The sequence below is a fragment of the Scardinius erythrophthalmus genome (genome assembly GCF_964197995.2).
Source record: "Scardinius erythrophthalmus genome assembly, chromosome: 7".
Taxonomy (NCBI): Eukaryota; Metazoa; Chordata; class Actinopteri; order Cypriniformes; family Leuciscidae; genus Scardinius; species Scardinius erythrophthalmus.
Genome location: NC_138227.1, coordinates 15496894 through 15515622, shown reverse-complemented (window position 1 = coordinate 15515622; position 18729 = coordinate 15496894). Strand labels below are relative to the sequence as shown.

General features: G+C 37.6%; 1 protein-coding gene across 1 annotated transcript in view; it reads left to right on the top strand.

Moving 5' to 3' along the window:
* igsf9ba (immunoglobulin superfamily, member 9Ba) overlaps positions 1–18729 on the top strand; it is a 71647-nt gene that overhangs the window by 19499 nt on the left and 33419 nt on the right. Inside the window, exons 3-4 of the mRNA XM_081370727.1 lie at positions 7499–7645; positions 17249–17400. Coding sequence (XP_081226853.1) covers positions 7499–7645; positions 17249–17400 — 299 coding nt within the window. The remainder of the gene's footprint in view (positions 1–7498; positions 7646–17248; positions 17401–18729) is intronic.

Genomic DNA, 18729 nt, shown 5'->3' with positions numbered 1-18729 from the left:
ACTAGTTTCGGACACCACTACAAATGGATACAAATATCACCAGTTCGTACAGCCATTAACACTTTTTCTGACAAGCGGATGAAACAAGTCCTGTTTTCCTGTTTGTTCATGTGACGTTCGGCCTATTAGCTGGTTGAAGTGTGTTTGATCAGGGTTGGAGTTGAACTTTGCAGGAAGGTAAATCTTCAGGATTGGGCAACCCTGTTTTAAACCCTCTCTATATCCCTCTCTTTGAATGAGAAGTCAAAGCTCAAAAGGATGCCCAGAAAGACCTAACTTGTAATTCAAATCTTTATATTACAATTTCTCATAAATCCTTCCCACCCATAAAATAAATAATTGATTTTTGTAAGGGAGAGGAAGGGGGAAGTGAATTAACTATCCTTCCACTATTTGGTTGTGGCCTCATTCCATTTTAAATTAGATATGAGATCTAATGTTCAGTTCCACTGTATATCATTGTCTCCTGTGGGTACTATAGAGTCGCCATGGCAGCTCATTTCGTATTGTTCCTCTACGCCACAAGGCTTTAGTCTCACAGTTTGGCTGGACCCGCACACAATTACCACTGAACTCCAAAAGGCTATTACTGTAACTCACAATGCAATTTTCTGCTGCAGAAATTCCCAAACTCTCTCCCTGCTGGCTACTGCCAGAGCTCCGGGTCTGATTCCTCAACCAATTTACCGTATTAGAGTCCTCATTGTCTTGCAGATGGACAATCTATGCAGCAATCATTGCAGCAGTTTAGATGTGATTTACACAGGCTCTCCTAAAGTGATTCTTAGCTAGAGGCAGATTGAATCCATTCAGGACGGGCCTGTTTACGGGCCCCTAAAACGCACTGCACTCATTGCTGGCAAGAGGCCTGCAGGAAGATTTTGGTAATTAAGCGCCTAACAAGTTTGCTTAATGAACACCCCTGTGCGCTCTGAGCATAGAGTGCAATTTATAAAATGGGATCTCCTGAGGTGAGCTCGTATATGTATCTCATATAGATGGTATGCATTGACATCACTTTCCCGCCAGAACGCCCCCTCAGCCTAACAAAACATCCTGCAACATGACTGGCTTTAGTAGGGGAATTTGCTTATATGGGAGTAAAACAAACAATTATCTCCTTAAATTAAAGGCAATTGGACTCGACAGTGTTCCTTACAACTCACCAAAGACTCAGTGGTTCATGGACATTGACATGTGGCCAGGAATAGGGTTTTATGTATCTGATTTTGACGCCGGGGAAAAACATAAAGCAAAGCCTGTGAACGCTTTATCTCTTAAACAACACTATAAATACAATATAGGTAGTTCTGTAACGTGTATGATCATTGTTTTATATATTGTCATATCGCCCAGACCTAAAACTTGTTAGGTATTATAGAAATAACATTATGACTTTCTGTGAAACTTCTAAATCTAAACTTGTTTTATAAGGAAAAAATAGGTTTGTCTTAACTTTTTTACAGTTACATGGAATATAGGATGGTAAATATTTAATTGATGAGTTGTCAACTGTAAACCCGAATTGGCAAAACTCAAAAAATGTAAGGCAATCAGTTGCCCTAAATTTTTTAAGTTAAGAAATTCAAAGTTTAAGTAAGCAGAACTGGCATTTATTTTGTACTTATACATTTTAATTGTTCTTAACTTGAAATGTTTGAGTACACTAATTCATACATTTAACTTAAAACTTACATGTAATCTCAATGTGAACACTTTTATTAGTATAAACTTAGCTAGCTTTAACAAGTTAGTTTTCTAACATACTAATTTGTTAACATGTTAACAATAGTATGTTATAAAATAGCATTTGCTGTATGAGTTCAGTAATATAAAGGTTTTATTTGCTGTCAAATAAACCTGCATGCACCACTTGTCACCATGATGGTAACTATCCTAAAACCAACATTAACAGACATTCTTCTAAATTAGCATAACAAAACATTAACCACTACTAAATCTCCCACTTAACATTAATCTTGCACAAAAAAACCCCATAATATTACACTTAATTTTAGCATTTACTCTCCCTTTTGAGTGCCATCGGCAAAGCATGCTGGGAAATAGACATCTCAGCCGTTTCAGTTAAACTTAAAGGTGGGATCAGTGATTTCAGGCCCAAAAATATTTTTATCACATTCATCTAATCTTTCCTAACGATCCGCTAGCTGCCCGCCCCATAAGCATGCCGTCAAAAAACCACGTCTCTGTAGGCAGCCTAGGCTCTGAGATCTGCACACAAAAACAAATGGTTTAGCCAAACACTCAAAACCAAAACAAATAGTGTTCCAACCAATCACGACTGGGGGAGGGTGTTGTGAGGTTTTGTGCTCGTGCACGGCTGCACGCAAAGTCAGAGCTGAAGAAAAAGCTGGCTCAAAACCTCACAACACCCTCCCCCTGTCTGTGATTGGTTGGAAAACTATTAGTTTTGGTTTTGAGTGTTTGGCTAAACCATTTGTTTTTGTGTGCAGATCTCAGAGCCTAGGCTGCCTACAAAGACGCGTTTTTTTGACGGCATTCACATTTCTCCGTTATTAACGGATCAAACAGCGCTGACGTGGAAACCTGGAAGAAACAGTGTCCACAGATCTGCAACATTCACCATGGATTTACTGTAGTAACACTAACTGCACCCATGGAAGTTTGACAGGAATAGGCTATAATGCCTTCAAGTTACATTACGTCGGTTTTATTTTTACATTATGAATACAGTTGCTGCCCTCAAATGTTAATCTGAAATAAAATAAACCTTTGTTTATAACTACTACAATATTACATTAAATTTTTTCCAAGGAGCTGTTTTGTTTTATATGTTGTTAATTATAGCTCTAGAATTGCTCAAAGTAAAAAAAAAAAAATCATACTTTATGATGTTAGTTTGAATAAAAAAAATGAAATCAAGGAAATTTCTCTGGCATTTCTTTCTTTTTGCTGTATCAAAAACGTACCGAAACGTACCGTGACACAAGTGTATCATATAGAACCGAACCGTGAATTTTGTGAACCGTTACACCCCTAATAAATAAATATATATATATATATATATATATATATATATATATGGGGGGGTTGGGGGGGGGTCACGGATTGTTAAATATGTACATGGGGGGGCCCCAAGGAAGAAGGTTGGGAACCACTGGTAGATGAACGTGATAAAAATATTTTTGGGCCTGAAATCGCTGATACCACCTTTAAGTTTGTCTAAATTAAAAGAAATAATTTCATAAAGCTCAAAACAATGAAACAGTTCAGTTAACTTAAAATATATCAGTTCTGTGAACTTGAAAGAAAAAGAAAGTGCTAAATACTCATAAAAGTTAATTTGACTGAACTAATTAGTTTAATTTAAGTTTGTCCTATTCAAACCAATTAATTATTTTGAGCGTTAGGGTTTACAGTGTAATATATGACCTAGGGTATGATTTTACCCCAAAATTCAACATATCTCCGACACAAAACGGTAACTCCAAATCCATGTTTCTCTGCCTGGATTCCAGTAGTTTCTTTGAATTGCAGTGATCCATTTGCTTCTCTTTCCTGTGGCTTTCAGCAGTCTGTAAAACGATTGCTCTGATTTCTTGTTGAATCTATTTGTACAGTCGATTGCACTGGTTGTTCCCATTTTAGATGTTTTTGTGTGTTTTTGCTGCATTCAAGCCTAAAATCAGCACTGCTACTAAGATTTTTTTTCAGCATCTTTAAAAGAGATTGTCTTAAATTAGGGAGATGAGAGGGTCTGTATTTCTTACCATTGGAGAAAGCGTAGCGGCTAACTTGGATCACATGAGGCACCTCAGCCTATCGTGTAACGGCAGTGACGTCAGTGCATAATATTTATAATTAAATTAATCATTTTGTGCATAATATCAGTGTCATATCACATGCATACATGCAGTTATAATAGTCATTACAATTCAAGTCTTATCATAACTGGTAAAACCTGAAAGCCAAAGAAAAAAAAAACATCTGTATTTTTTACTTTAGACAATATACAATATCACTCAATATTACTATTAAAAACTATGGTAATGCCGTAAATGAGTCCTGCCTGTTGCGACATTACCTTCTCTGCCTTCCCTTATAAAACATAGTTACATAGTAAAATCTACATATCGTTCACAACAAAAGTATTGTTTAGTTTAAAACATGTTGAAGATTAGTGAACAGGCTGTCGATTACTTAAATGATAAGGTGTTTCCTCACAAAATCAGTGTAGTGAAGCCTCCTCTCCATTGACATCCATTCATAAAAAACATCTCTAGCAAGTCTCTCATTTCCTGCGTACCAGCATTAGCATTAGCCGTTACGCTTTTTTGGCTAAAGGTTGCAGGCTTGTCATTAATCCAGTCTTCAGTGTCACATGATCCTTCAGAAATTATTATAATATGCAGATTTGCTGCTCAAGAAACATTTCTTATTATTTTCAATGTTGAAAACAGTTGGGGTGCTTAATATTTTTGTGGAAACCATGTTATATTATTGTTTATGTTTTAGTAATGCTAATACTTTTATTATTGTTAAGATAATGCTAAATTATATTTATTCAGTATAAAAAAATGTATGAAAAGAAACACATTTCTGGTTTAGTGTTAATGAAGGGGTGCATTAATATTGGCTACATGTGCTATGCTAAAAAACTAAAATATAGATAAAAACCAGAGATGGTTGAAATAGCTAAAATTGCTTTAAATGTAGTGGCAGCAGCAGTTATGTGCTCTATTTTCTATTAGGGTTCCCAAATTCCCATATGCGAACACAGATCCATTTGTGAGGATTAAAGTTGACGTATGTGGCCTGAACAACCGTCAGATGAGTCTAGTATAACTATCGAAGAGTTATCTGATCAGTAGTGAAGTGAAGTTTAAGTTGACTTGGATAGAACACTGCATTTACGCATATAGTGGGAAAGATAATGCACTTGAGCCCTTCTAGCAAAGTACACTCAAAAAAATGATTTTAGCTCTTTGTTCAATTTCATTAATTAAAATGAGCATATACAACACAACCCTTCATAGAAATGATTCCAGCTTAATTTCATTAAACGTAATCAATGTAATTTGTAAAAAATTTGGTTTACCAAATTTTTTTTAATTGAGTCAACATGAATATTTTTCGTTCGTCTTAACCGGATGTCACTCAAAAAAAGAATTTTGGCCTCTTGTTAAAATAATTAATTACAATAAGCAAAAGTAACACGATTGTTTAATATTGTCACAACTTAATTTAATTGTGTTCAATCAACCTAATTCATTTGTGTGAAAACTACATGAATCATTGTTGCTGACATCTAACTGGGCAGTGGATCTGTAGTTCCCAGCATGCTTTGCAAGGGACTGCATTAAGAGGGTCAATTTAGGGAAAAAGTGTTATTTTATGTGTTTTTCAGTAAATGGAAAGATGTTGTTAGTTAATGTTAGTGTTTAATGTTCAGTTATGTTAGAAACTTAGAGGACTTTCTGTAATGTTTTTGAATTTTGTGGTTACCATTATGCAGAAGAGTGGCGACTGTGTTTAGGCTGTGGGCTCAGTATTATGCTATATGTGCATTAAACCTCATGTTCAGGCTGTGGGCACTCAGTATACACTGTGTAAACCTCACTTACAGACCTGCACAAGTAATAATTCAATTGAATACTAGTAGTGTCTATCATTAGAAGTGACCATAGAGTCAAATTAACAAAAATTATAATGTTGGTTATTTAAGGCAGGACAAAAACTAAATGTAGTTAACCTGACAAAACTTTATCTAGCAGGAATGACTAAATTAATTTAAATTCATACAACAAGATTACAACAAATTATTTCAAACTATTTCGATTTTGTTGGAAAAGTGTAATTCAATTTCGTGGAAAACCTTTCCTTAATTTAATTAAGTTCGTTCAACAGATTATTTTTTTGAGTGTAAGGCCTTTTATTTGCTGTTACATTCAGTGTGAAGATGCTCCCTAACTTCCGATCCCATCAGTGCTTTATCACTCTACACGAAAATAGCTGTGATTTTGAAGGCCTTATTTTTTTACGGCAAGACCGCAGCCTCCTCTGCCCCGTGCCGTATTGATTTTCTGCTCTGGAAACCTGCTGTCTCCTCTCTCAGGTGCAGCTGTGATCCCAGGGCTATGATATCTACTGCTCAGTACACAGCAGTATGAAGTATGAAGGCCAGCCGGAACGTAAATATGTGAGTCTGAGACACTCAGGCAGTATCGGCCCAGTGAACAGTGCCCTGAACTTTCAAAAACATTAAATCCCAGCTAAAGTCCTCAAATAGGCAAATGAAAGATTGTATCTTCCTATTGGCTAACTCTGGAATGGCTTAGTTCAGTCAGAGAGATGCTTGACTGCCTATATTTCTCTCACTTTCCGTGGCTATTTGTATTGTCAGTGTTGCTAAGCCTCTTAGTACAGAAAGTGTAACACTCAGATGTGAGCTGTGATACTTTGTTCTTTTCTATTTAAAGTACAGTACACTTTTCATTTGATAGTGTAGGAGGGGCTGAAATCAAGCGAATATCGCTTTGCTAGTAATGTTATACATTGCTCCACATGTTGGCTTGCTGCTTATAATAATTTTGTGAATTGCAAAACAGCCATTGGTGAAATCTTGAAAATGCTACATAAGATTGCTATATAATGTGACTTTAAGCTAGCTTTATAACTTTCATAGAGTTACTATTTTTTATATTCAGCTCAATGTTTTTTCTTTTTACATGCTGGGGTGATTAACTGTAATCACAATGGCAGTACTGGGCTTTATTTCATGGAGATAACAAATAATAATCTCCACCAAACAATATTACACAGACAGCTAATTAAAACATAAATTTCCTGTTTCAGCAGTGTGCGGAGAATGCATTGACAGCAGAGTAAGAATCGTTTTAAAAAAGGCAGACCTTGAAATTCATTTAGCTTGTTTGTTAACGTCAGTGCATTTGTTAAATTGTCATTAACTGGTGCCGCTGTCTATTATGTCAGGTTTTTTCAGATGCAACATACTTCACGTTATTTCAAAGTGCGACACATTACAAAAGGCTTTTTCATGCAACGCAAGAATGAATGTCGGTGTAAAATGTTCATAAAACCATTTAACTTTGAATTGAATACAGTAGTTTATGCAAGAATGGTTTTATGAACAGTTTACCTTGCAATTCTCCTCAGGCTTTTTGTTGATGCTGCTTTGTATTTTTTAATTGAAAGTCTTTAGGACTTATTCACAACATGTCAGGGTTATTTTAGTTAAATGAGACTAGAACTAAAACCAATTTTTTTTTAATAATTAATAAAACAATTAAAATAAAAATGTTGTCAAAACTGCATTCATGACAAAGAACTGCAAAGATGCAGATATCATAACAATCTATCAATAAATGCACACACCTTGTCCTCTGTATCTAACATTTGCGCCGCGCCGCTGCGGATTGAAGAACACGCTAAAGTACGCTAAAGTAAGTATTGCACCAGTCTCACTCTGCTCTCCTCTGTTCTTGTGTGCTTTCAGGTAGAACCAGCCTGCATGGCAAAGCGTCTCTGCAGATCGACCAGGTGCGCTCAGAAGACCAGGGCTGGTATGAGTGCAGGGTCCTCATGCTGGAACAACAATATGACACCTTCCACAACGGCAGCTGGGTTCACCTCACAGTCAATGGTGAGACATCTATCTATCTATCTATCTATCTATCTATCTATCTATCTATCTATCTATCTATCTATCTATCTATCTATCTATCTATCTATCTATCTATCTATCTATCTGTCTATCTGTCTGTCTGTCTGTCTGTCTGTCTGTCTGTCTGTCTGTCTGTCTGTAAATAAATCAATAAATCAATAGATAGATAGATACAGTAGATAGATGGACAGACAGACAGACAGACAGATAGACAGATAGATAGATAGATCTCTTTCAGTATGCTCTCTTCCCCTCCTCCTCGCTTTTAATGGATGTCTGATTTTGGGGGTGGAGTAGGACTAATCATGGCTTGATTTCATATTCATCTCTAATATCAGCAGTAAATGAGATCTGTGAGGAGTGGAGGAGGATGTGACTGTCTCTTACCACTCATGACTGCCTGCATGCTGTGAGTAATACGTGTGGTAGACCCAACAAATACTGCCTTTATGCTCAAGCTGGAGAAATGAGCAATGTAATTCCTTGTGATTTCGATCTAGGTCTGTTGCCCTTGTTTCCTTTAGAAAATGTTATTGCCATCTTCCTTGTTAGAGACGACATTTTTTTCTTGTCGTACATTGGACAATAATGGGTCATGATTTGGTTTTTGGTTAGTATGTTACTGTGTCTGTCAAAGTATCACAGTATCAAAATGAGAGTTTTGTGCCATTTAATCCATGTCTGTAATCGTTAAGGTCATCCATATGCTAGTTTATTCATACAAGTTTAAAATGGTCCTTTCTTCCACGAAAATGGATGAGAAATATTGATGACTCATCATGCACTATGCAGATTTTTGTCTAATCAAATTCTCTCCAGAATACTCACAGTATGTCCTGCATCCAATCCCACTTGCAACAGTGAAGTAGCAAATTGTAGTTCATGGCTGTGACGTATCAAAAGCCTTTGGCTATTTACAAATAAAAGGGACTATCAGTCGATATGTCCCTCCAAAACTTCCCGTTTCATTAGGAACACAGGACAAAACCGAGTGTGTTTAAAATAATGTGTTTAAAATAATAAAGGGAAGCTTACACTCAATATTATGAGCCTTTGGGTACTGGCCAGCGTTCAAAAGAAACCCATCGGCCTGCTCTGAAATCTGCATGCCCTGTGTCTAATAAACAGAGCAATATTTCACCAGGCACCACCATAATTTCCATTACACTAATGGAGATGTCTTCCATGGTGCCAAACTATAGAGGAAAATTTGGGGTAGCTCAAGGCTTTAGTCATGTCATGTTCCTCTCTCTCATTCTGTTTGAACATCACATTTTGCCTGATTTATTATTTATGGGCATGGTTCAGCATCGCTGGAAATATATTATCTCCTCCACGATGAGTGTTTGCATTTTATTAGATGATGAATTTAATACGATCCATTAAAACAGTATGTAAACTATCATGATTCACAGCTCAGTAATCATTGCCTGGGGGTCAATATCCAAAAGGCCCTCGGTCGCATATTAATAGTATCACAACTCCGCTGTAGGCTTAAATCAAGTGCTGACATGGCAGATTAATTCCAATACTGGAGCCTTTTGTATTTGGCTACACTGCATACTGATTCTTACTGTACATAATTTTACATGTATGAGCTGCAGTGGCGGAAGGTGTCATTAAAGAACCACTGTCTCTTCACATGTTTGTGAGAAATCGTTAGGGTTTGCCGTGTTGGTATGTTGGTGATAAGCAACTTTGTTGGCCCTTTATAGTGTATTTATTGAATTGCATCCCCAAGTGAGATATGTGTGCGTTCAGTGGACAGCAGCAGAGAGGAAGTGATGAAAGTGTGCAGTCAATGATGTGGTCGTCTAATTGAAGTTGCACATGACGGATTGAGTAAATTCGGTGCATTTGAACTTACATTATTGTTGGCATTTTAGTTTTGATTTGTTTTGTTTGCTAAACTTTTTCATAGACTTTGCATCCCTAACATGTTTTTACTTTGCAAGGAATTTTATACCTGACCAATAAGTAATTTCCTTTAGTACTGTTTGAAGTAAACCAAACAAGTGTATGTACAATGAAAAATAATAGATATAAGAAGATAAGAAGTTACGAGTAGAGTAGTGCTAGATGTTTTCACTATTGCATAGAGTACTACACTGTAAAAAATTTAACCGTGATTTTTACGGTAAAAAAACGGCAGCTGTGGTTGCCAGAACTTTACCGTCAAAAATACAGTAGCAACCCGTTATTGGTTTTACAGACTTAACTTAAAATTTACAGTAATAAACCGTATTTTATTATCTGATATAATTTGAATTTACCGTCCTATTGAAGTATTAATATTTGTTTTGTACCATAATACACTGATAACCACCAATCACAGCAGTGATGAGAGTCACATGATCAATCATAGCTCATCACAAGCAGCTCTTCCACAAGAAAATTAATACTATAGAAGCTGCACAGTGTCATTCACACAAACATTAAACACCATCACGGTAACACACATGGAATTATAAAAATGCAATAAACATTAATTTAACAACATCAAATGTAACATAAAACCCTAATGTACATAACTGATTAGAAAAAACGAAGAAAACTATGAAGAAACATAGTTTTTTCAACAAAAATACATCAAATGTGAAGTGTCACACAGGGAATTGTGGGAATGGCAATTTACGGTTTTTCACTGTAAATTATACAATGAGTTGTTCTTTTTCACTTTCAAAAACTGTAATTTTAACGGTATTTTACAGTAAAATTACATTAAATGTACCATTAGATCTATCACAGTTATTAACCGTATATAGTACGGAAACTTTCTGTTAACCAATTAAGAGTTTTTCACTGTAGCATTTTTACAGTCTTTTACCGTTAAAATTACGATTATTTTTTACAGTGGCTATGAGTACTTCCCTAGTAAAAAATAAATGTACTAAAATGTATTTGAAATACATGTATTTTATGCTAAGTATAATGCATTTAAATATTAAATACTTAATATAAATACCCTACAATTGTACTTTTGGTATACTAAACTGATATACTTAAAGTCTGCTAAATTGGAACAACTTTTATAAATAATTAAAAGTGGAATTATGGAATAATTTTGTACTTAATGCACTATAGTTATCCGGAAGTAGTGCTGAGGTCCAACTATTTTTGTGCAAAAATGGAACTATTGCAAGTATACTTTAGGTACACTTTAAATATCTTTCATTTAAAGACTGATATACTGATCATAATGTCCTTACTAATAGTGATATTAAAACACATTTTAGACTATATATTCAGAAATGTGAATTGTGCAATAAAGAAGTAGGCCTACTCAAAATAAAGTTTAATTATAATGTATCACTAAGTCTCAAGCGATATGCCAGTAAATATGTTAATGCATTTGTAGTATACTTCGTATGAAATAAATACATTTTGGTATAGGTTTTTATCACTAGGGATGTTTGCTGCAGTGATTTGTATCTCAGTTGATTATTCGTTGTGAAATGAAGCAGCACCTGATATGTATTTGTCTGCTGTCAGACATTGAGGTGTCATCCACAGGAACAGTATAATTAGTGCTGTCAGCTCTCTGTAAGTGCAGGCTATTTGTATATTTAACATATGCTTGTGAGGTGAGACTCATGCATATTCCAAACCTCAAACAATGACACCAGCAAGGGTAACTGTCTGCTGCACCTCGCGTCCATGTTAAAAGTCCACAGCCGTTCGCTTGCAGAAATCACTGTGACTTATTTGGAAAGTGCACACAGTGGCCGTTTCTCCATTTCAGAGCTGCGGTGGGAGAGCGAGCGAGCGAGCGGCATAAGCGAAGGGTGTATTATTGCATGCGGGGTGTTTGTTTGTGTATGTGTGTGTTTTTGGCCCAGGGTGAATGAGTTCAGTGTCTGCCTCATCTTTTTTCAGCCGGAGAAATGTCACCTGTGCAGCTGTGACGGGCGGCGCTAGTGCGAACATCTGTGAGGGTTTATTTCATGGCTTCCTATTTCCTCTCTACTGCCGCATCGGCCATTCATGCCCTCCCTCGTTTGCATTCATGGTCAGTTCGCCGGTTCACTCAGTCACGTCCCCTCACACACACTCTCCTGGCTCTGCTTTCCGAAATGTCGATATCAGTGATTGCGGCGTGTAGATGGTGTGTGGTTTTTATATGTCGTCAGGGCATTTTACAATAAGGCACGTATAATAGCCTTTTGGCTAAATGTCTCATGGTTGGATTTGCAAGCAATGCAGCTTTCAATCTAAACGACATAATGCCTGCTTGAAATTCACTACATTTGCTTCGATTGCGGATGTGTGATTGACCTGTAGCCATGGCAGAGTCTTTGACTGAAATTAAAAAGATAGAGGCAGATATTGCTCCTCCCAGTAGATTTAGGCTCTTATGAGATGTAACCATTTTATGACTTTTAATAAGCATGCATTGTCATGCCTTTAAAGATGATCCTCTCAGGAGTAGTCCATTAGCTGACTTTGTTAGTTTGAGATGCAATGCTTCATGTGCATTTATTATGTGGACACTTCAAAGTTTTAAGTGGGACGTAATAAGTAAATAACTCTAAAATCAAGTTTAATAATCACAAACCTTTTGCTTGCTCTCGTGGTTTGGTATGCCTTTTCAACCAAAATGGTGCTCGCCTGATTTGTTGCTGACTGAACGATAACTATAGCTTGTTATAATTTGTTTTATTTATTTATGTTTTAGCATTAAGTGCTTGTAGTGTAAACCAGTGGTTCTCAAACTTTTTTTGGTCGCGCCCCCCTTTAAAACTTAAAGAAAATCGCATAAATCCCAACGTTCTCGTCAGGGCCGTAAAAGACAGAGAAGTGACATTGTATGGGGATGGGAGAAGCCCACCCAAATTAGCTTCGGTTAAACAGGCGTTTAATAATTTTGGTAAATGTGTAAGCTAGATTTATGCCTATTTTTTCACATCTTCATGGACACCACAATGATTTCCCTCATGTGGAATATTTTTCCTTGTAATTACGTATGGTTTGCAAAAATGTGAACTGCTGCATCTGTGTGTAGATGAGAGAAGCAAAGTGTATGCACGTTGTGCACAAGCTACATTATGGCCAAGCGTGCGCCCTTAAAATAGCATCTGAACGTGCCACTGAAAACACGCCACTGACTTTAGACTAGGTTTTTCCTGGTCAGTGGCGGAATTGTTTTCTGGAACTGCAAAATAACACCAGGGAACGTTTGCGCCGGAGCAGGCTTCCTCTTTTCGCTGAACCGCCCCCAGGAGCGCCAGTTCATTCCTTAATTTACCGGCGTGTGTCTGTCGAGGGAAAAGTCCGCTGTGCGTCGGGTGCAAAATAGGAATGATACATGCGTCGGTGTACAAAGTCAATTGTGCTGGGTGCAAGATAGGGCCCAATAATTTTTTTTTGCGCAATTGTAACCGGTCCTACTCGTCCCGCTCTGAGCGGGATTCGAACTGGGGTCTCCGGTGTGGGAGGTGGCCACGTTAACAAGGACTCTAAAGACCACAGCTGCTTGAATGCCTCTTGAGGCCAGGGGAGTGAGGTTTACACATACAGCTCTTACTGGACTTCGTCCGTTACACTCACCCCCCTAAACCTCACTCCCATCCGGGTCACGGCGCCAAATATAACTGGTCCTACTCGAGCGGGATTCGAGCCGGGGTCTCTGGAGTGGGAGGAGGGTGCGCTAACAAGGACGCTGAAGGCCGCAGCCGTTAGCGCTAATCGCTAGCGTGCCTCTTGATGCCAAGGGGGTGAAGTTTACATGCACAGCACTTAATGGCCTACGTCCGTTACACATTGTAGTTATGTTCTGAAAATATAGTTCTGTTTTGCACATAGCTTTGTTTAGCACAAAATTAGTTTTGTTTTGTGCAGCGTAGTTTTTTTCCAGTTACTGTTCATCACTTATTTGTCACATTATTTTTTGGAAAGGACAGCATATTATGATCAATACTTACCATTCAATGTGCAATTAACTAGTTGCATCACAGATATGAACACTTGTTCACACTCATCCTCTGCATAAGCTTATCTTAAAAGTTTGGTAAGAAACACTGGTGTTCATTGGTATTCCGACTGCCCATCTTGTCCAAAAGCGTCTTTGTTGGAGCAGGTGCTGTCTGGCCTCACAAGGGCAGAAAAGCCTGACAGCACTGGTTTCCTGTAGCCGGCGATATTAGCATCCACTTGTGTATGGATCCTGTGTGGACAGTGGCGGTTCTTCCTGCCAGGACGGGTGAGAGGGTGGCCGGCTGCCCGCGTGTACCCAGCAGGTGTCAGCCAGGCAGATGTACCCGCTTAGAGAACAGTAGTGGCTCTGTGGAGACGCTCAGGTCATCACACAGCCACCCTTCATCAGTGTGGCCGTCACACTTGTCTCTCTCAGAACATCCTGCCCAACCCCATAGCTTCTGATACTAAATGCCAATCTAAACCACTATGGTGATGCCTAGCGGTTAAAGATCTGAGCTGTACCCGTTAGCAAGGAAAAATTCACCCAAAATATGAAAGTTTGGTCACACTTTAGATTAGGGTTAAATTCTCACTATTAACAAACTATTAACTACGACTTTTGCCTCAATCAACTCCTAATTACTGCTTATTAATAGTTAGTAAGGTAGTTGTTAAATTTAGGTATTGGGTAGGATTATGGGATGTAGAATAAGGTCATACAGAATAAGGCATTAATATGTCCTTTATAAGTACTAATAAACAGCCAATATCCTAGAAATATGAGTGCTAATAAGCAACTAGTTAATACTGAGAATTGGACGCTAAACAATAAGTGTTACCGAAAGTTCTTTCATCATTTACTCCTTCTCTTGTTGTTTTAACCTTGATGACTTAGAACACAAAAGACTGTCTCAGTGCTTTTTGTCCATACAATGGATGTCAATGGGATCAATGGAGAACTTTGGTATGAATGCTGCAAAAAATCATCTACTTAATTAGCAATTTGTAAATATGATCAGTCTTCTTCTACTCTGTAAAAGATGATTGTGATTTTACGTACTGTAAAAATGCTACGGTAAAAACCTGTAAAAATTTTAACAGTAAGTTTCCTTATTATATACAGTGAATACCTGTAATAGATCTAACTACATTTAATGTACTGTTAAATACTGTTAAATTTGACAGTTTTTGGAAGTTAAAAAGAACAAGTCGTATAATTTACAATGAAAACAAAACGTAAATTGACATTCCCAGAATTCTCTGTGTAACACTTCACATTTGGTATATGTTTTCATTGAAATGGCTGTTTCTTAGTAGTTTTTTCGTAGAAATTTGAGTTAAATCCGTAAAACCTAGAATTTTGCCACCATATTTTTTACGGTAAAACCACAGCTGCCGTTTTTTTTTACCATTTACCATTTTTTTTTTAACAATATATATGGAGGTCAGCATCAATGTGAAACGCATTATAAAGTGAAACATTTAACCTCACTGCTGGATATATACATCAGTGTCCTCAAATAAGCTGCATTACAGGTTCATTGAAGATTTTTGGCAGGGTTTATTTACAAAAGCAAATTAGTTTAGCTTATATATTGCTAATATATCTCAGTATATAAAAACTGTCTTCTCAAATAATTTTATTTAGGTATTATTAATTAGACCGTAATCAGTATTTGAAAGCTAAGCTTGTTTGTTTGCCAGAAGTTAAAGTCCGGAGTAAGAGAAAAATAAATTTGAGGTGTTGGGAGTCTAGTCAGTGAGCTCTGTCCAAACCATCTGTTCGTGCGGAAAGACCTTCAGACAAGTGCCTTTTGAAATATGTCTTCTGTTTATCATTCGCTGTGTGAGCCCAAGATTTCCTGAAAACACACAGTGAGAGAAGTCCAGAAAGTAGGGCAGGTGTGTGATGGAGTTTGCTTGTCCCTTAAAGTACCTTCAAGTGTTTATCAAAGAGATTTCCTAAGAGAGAAACAAAGATGGAAATGGTAACAAGCGAGAAAGAATCTTTGGGTCAATATCAGGGATATGCAAAATGACCGAATTGACGTGGTGGGTTGCCTAAGTGACTAGTTTAAGAGACATTTCTTTAGGATGCATTCACATCAGACAAGTTCAAAAACATCTGGGGTATGTTGGAATGGAACAGAATGCTATTTACAACTCAAAAACACTATGCGATACAGTCAAAGAATATAGTGGAAGTGCTTTCAATTAAAACGCAACGTTTCTGAAAAGTTTTACTGTGAAAACTGCTTGCTATGCTGTCAGCACATTAATTAGCACTGCTGCTAAAAATATCAAAACTAAAATGAGACGCAAGGAAAAATCCAGATAAACTAGTCAATGTCAATAATGGACTAGTTTTGTGCTGGATTAGTCAACCATTGTGATACATCCCTAGGGAATATATATGTATATATATTTTTAGAGATTGGATGAGCAAGATGTTTTGGGCTATAAATTCTTCTCCCTTGTGTTTAGCCTGCAACAGATTGTAGCGTGGATGAAAAAGCTCATGGTAGGCACAGATGGACAGATGTTCAGAGGTATTAATTGCTTGCTTTGTTTGTTTTTCACCAGGTGTTTGCGCTGTTGAAAGCAAAACTGCTATAGACTAACAGTGACCCACATGCAGAGGAAGTTAAGGATTTCATTGCTGAAAGTGCACAACACATAGTCCTAGAGATTGTTTATACCTGTAAGATAGGTGTGATTATGCACAATTATGCTGAAATGTTTTCACTGTGATCAGATGTGTTACGATTGGTGGCAAAACAATGATACAAGCCCATAGACTTTCACTGAAAAAGGGGCCTGAATCACATAACAGAGACTTGGGGTTGGGTGAGTAAACAAACACCTAGCAATCACTAAAGGCCCTTTTACATGAAACGTTCACTTTCACTTGTAGTGGGAATATTTTGTGCAGTCGAGGCGGTGCTCGCGTCGTAACACTTTTAGCTACTACTGCAGATTGCATGAGATGTTGCATTGACGTTCGGGATGATCCTGGTAGTCTCAGCCTCAGACGCCACGCCCACGGACCGTTGGCTGAATGTCTAATGCATATGGCACACTTTTCTGGAAACACTTAAGGAGTTTCGAAGTCGCGATCTGATTGGTTGAATTCTACAGGATGTCCGCGAGACGTGTGTGTCGTGTTCTTTATCGGTCCGCATGGCAACAAATAGCCCTCGTGGAAGAAGAAAGCCGTTGTGTTTACTTACCAGGATCAACTAAACGCTGGATTTTCAAATGTACGTGAAGTACGTGAAGTACGCGGCTCCATTGTTGCAGTAAACTTGCAAAACATTCTTGAATGAATAATTTATTAGATCCATACTGGTCTGTTATTGTAGGGACATCGACATTATATTGCCACGCCCTTAAACATGACGCGGAACAAAGCGAACTGTGATTGGTTGCGTTGCATGTCAGTCAAACGTCCTCTTGGGCGGTCCTTGGCGGTCCTAGAGTCCAGACCTTCTGCCATCAGTCTGAAGGTCTGGCTACGAGAGACTATGATACTGGTACCTAGAGGTTGTTCTCTGTGGCTGAAGAGCTTAACAGAGAGCCTTACAAGTTCTCTATGGGGTCCTGAACACGTGAGAATATTGAATATATAAGAATCTGTACTGAACCTGTCCTTTGTTTCTCTTCCAGCGCCCCCTACGTTCGCGGACACGCCACCGCAGTACGTGGAGGCGAGGGAGGGCGGCAGCATTACTCTGACCTGCACTGCCTATGGAAACCCCAAGCCGGTGGTCACCTGGCTGAGAGAGGGGGATCAGCTGACCAGCAACAAGAAATACATGGTAACTGTGCTCTTGCTTTTCAGTGTTTTTGGCTTGTTTTCCAGTAAAAAATAACTAAAACTAGATTAATTTATTTGAGAAGCAAGAAAGGAATTAATACTTTTATTCAACAAGAAATTCATTAAATTTATCAAAAGTGACTGTAAAGACATTTATAATGTTACAAAAGATTTGTAATCGAAATAAATGCTATGCATTAGAGAACCCTGAAAAAAGTATCACATTTTCCACACAAATATTAAGCACTGTTTTCAACATTGATAATAAGAAATGTTTCTTGAGCACCAGTTGCATAAACTGCTCAGACTAGTCTCACAAGTTAGACATTTTTTTCTTTAAGACTGTTCATCATTTTTTCAAGTTAAATAAAGACGTAGATTGGTCTAAATTGATACCTGAAAAGTAAGACTGATTACACCTAACTAACAGCTAGTTGGTCATACTAGTTCTTAAGACACAGTCTTAACATAATGGCTATGTTTATGCAACTGGCCCCAGATCAGGATTTTTGAATGATTTCTGAAGGATCATGTGACTGAAGACTGGAGTAATGAGACTGAAAATTTTGAAATAAATTACATTTTAAAATATTTTAAAAAAATTGTAATAATATTACTGTTTTTATTGTAGTTTGATCAAATAAATGGTGGTGAGCATAAGAAACGTCTTACACAAATCATATATAACCGCACATTTGAGAATGGAATCTTGAAAATATGGTGAAGTTAATGCAGAAACCAAGAAAATTAAAAATGAGATAGATTATATTATATTATATTATATTGTTTTATAGATTAAGTAGATTTATCTTGTTTTAAATTTGTTTAGATGGTCAAAACTCATTGTGTGTGAACAATTTATCAGATGATGATGATGTAGCATTTCATTTTGGTTAGCTGCTGCCTTGATAAATTAGAACATTGACAATGTACTTTTGTCTCCAAATATAGCCAGTGTGAATTTAGTCTAGCCGTTAATTTGATCTGCAGTGAATCGTGCCGTCTCATTTTTCTTTTGGAAATGGAAGCGTGAATCATCACAAGCTATTTGTAAGAAAAGGCTCTGTCAGTCAGGGCCCGCGTCGAGGGTCTGACAGTTGAAGAGCACACGCCTGCAGTGGGAATGGAGAAAAACTGACAAGCGTGTTTCCAACTTACACTGCATGCAGGATGCAGGGGAGGAGGCGGCGCAGGATTTGACAGAACAGGCAGTCAGTCTGGCTCCAGTAGGCATTGCCTCTCAGCACATCTGAGGAGATATCCCTGAGGAAACAGACAAATAAAAGACAAGAGAGACAGTGTAGCTGCTTCTGTCTTACATCTGAATGTT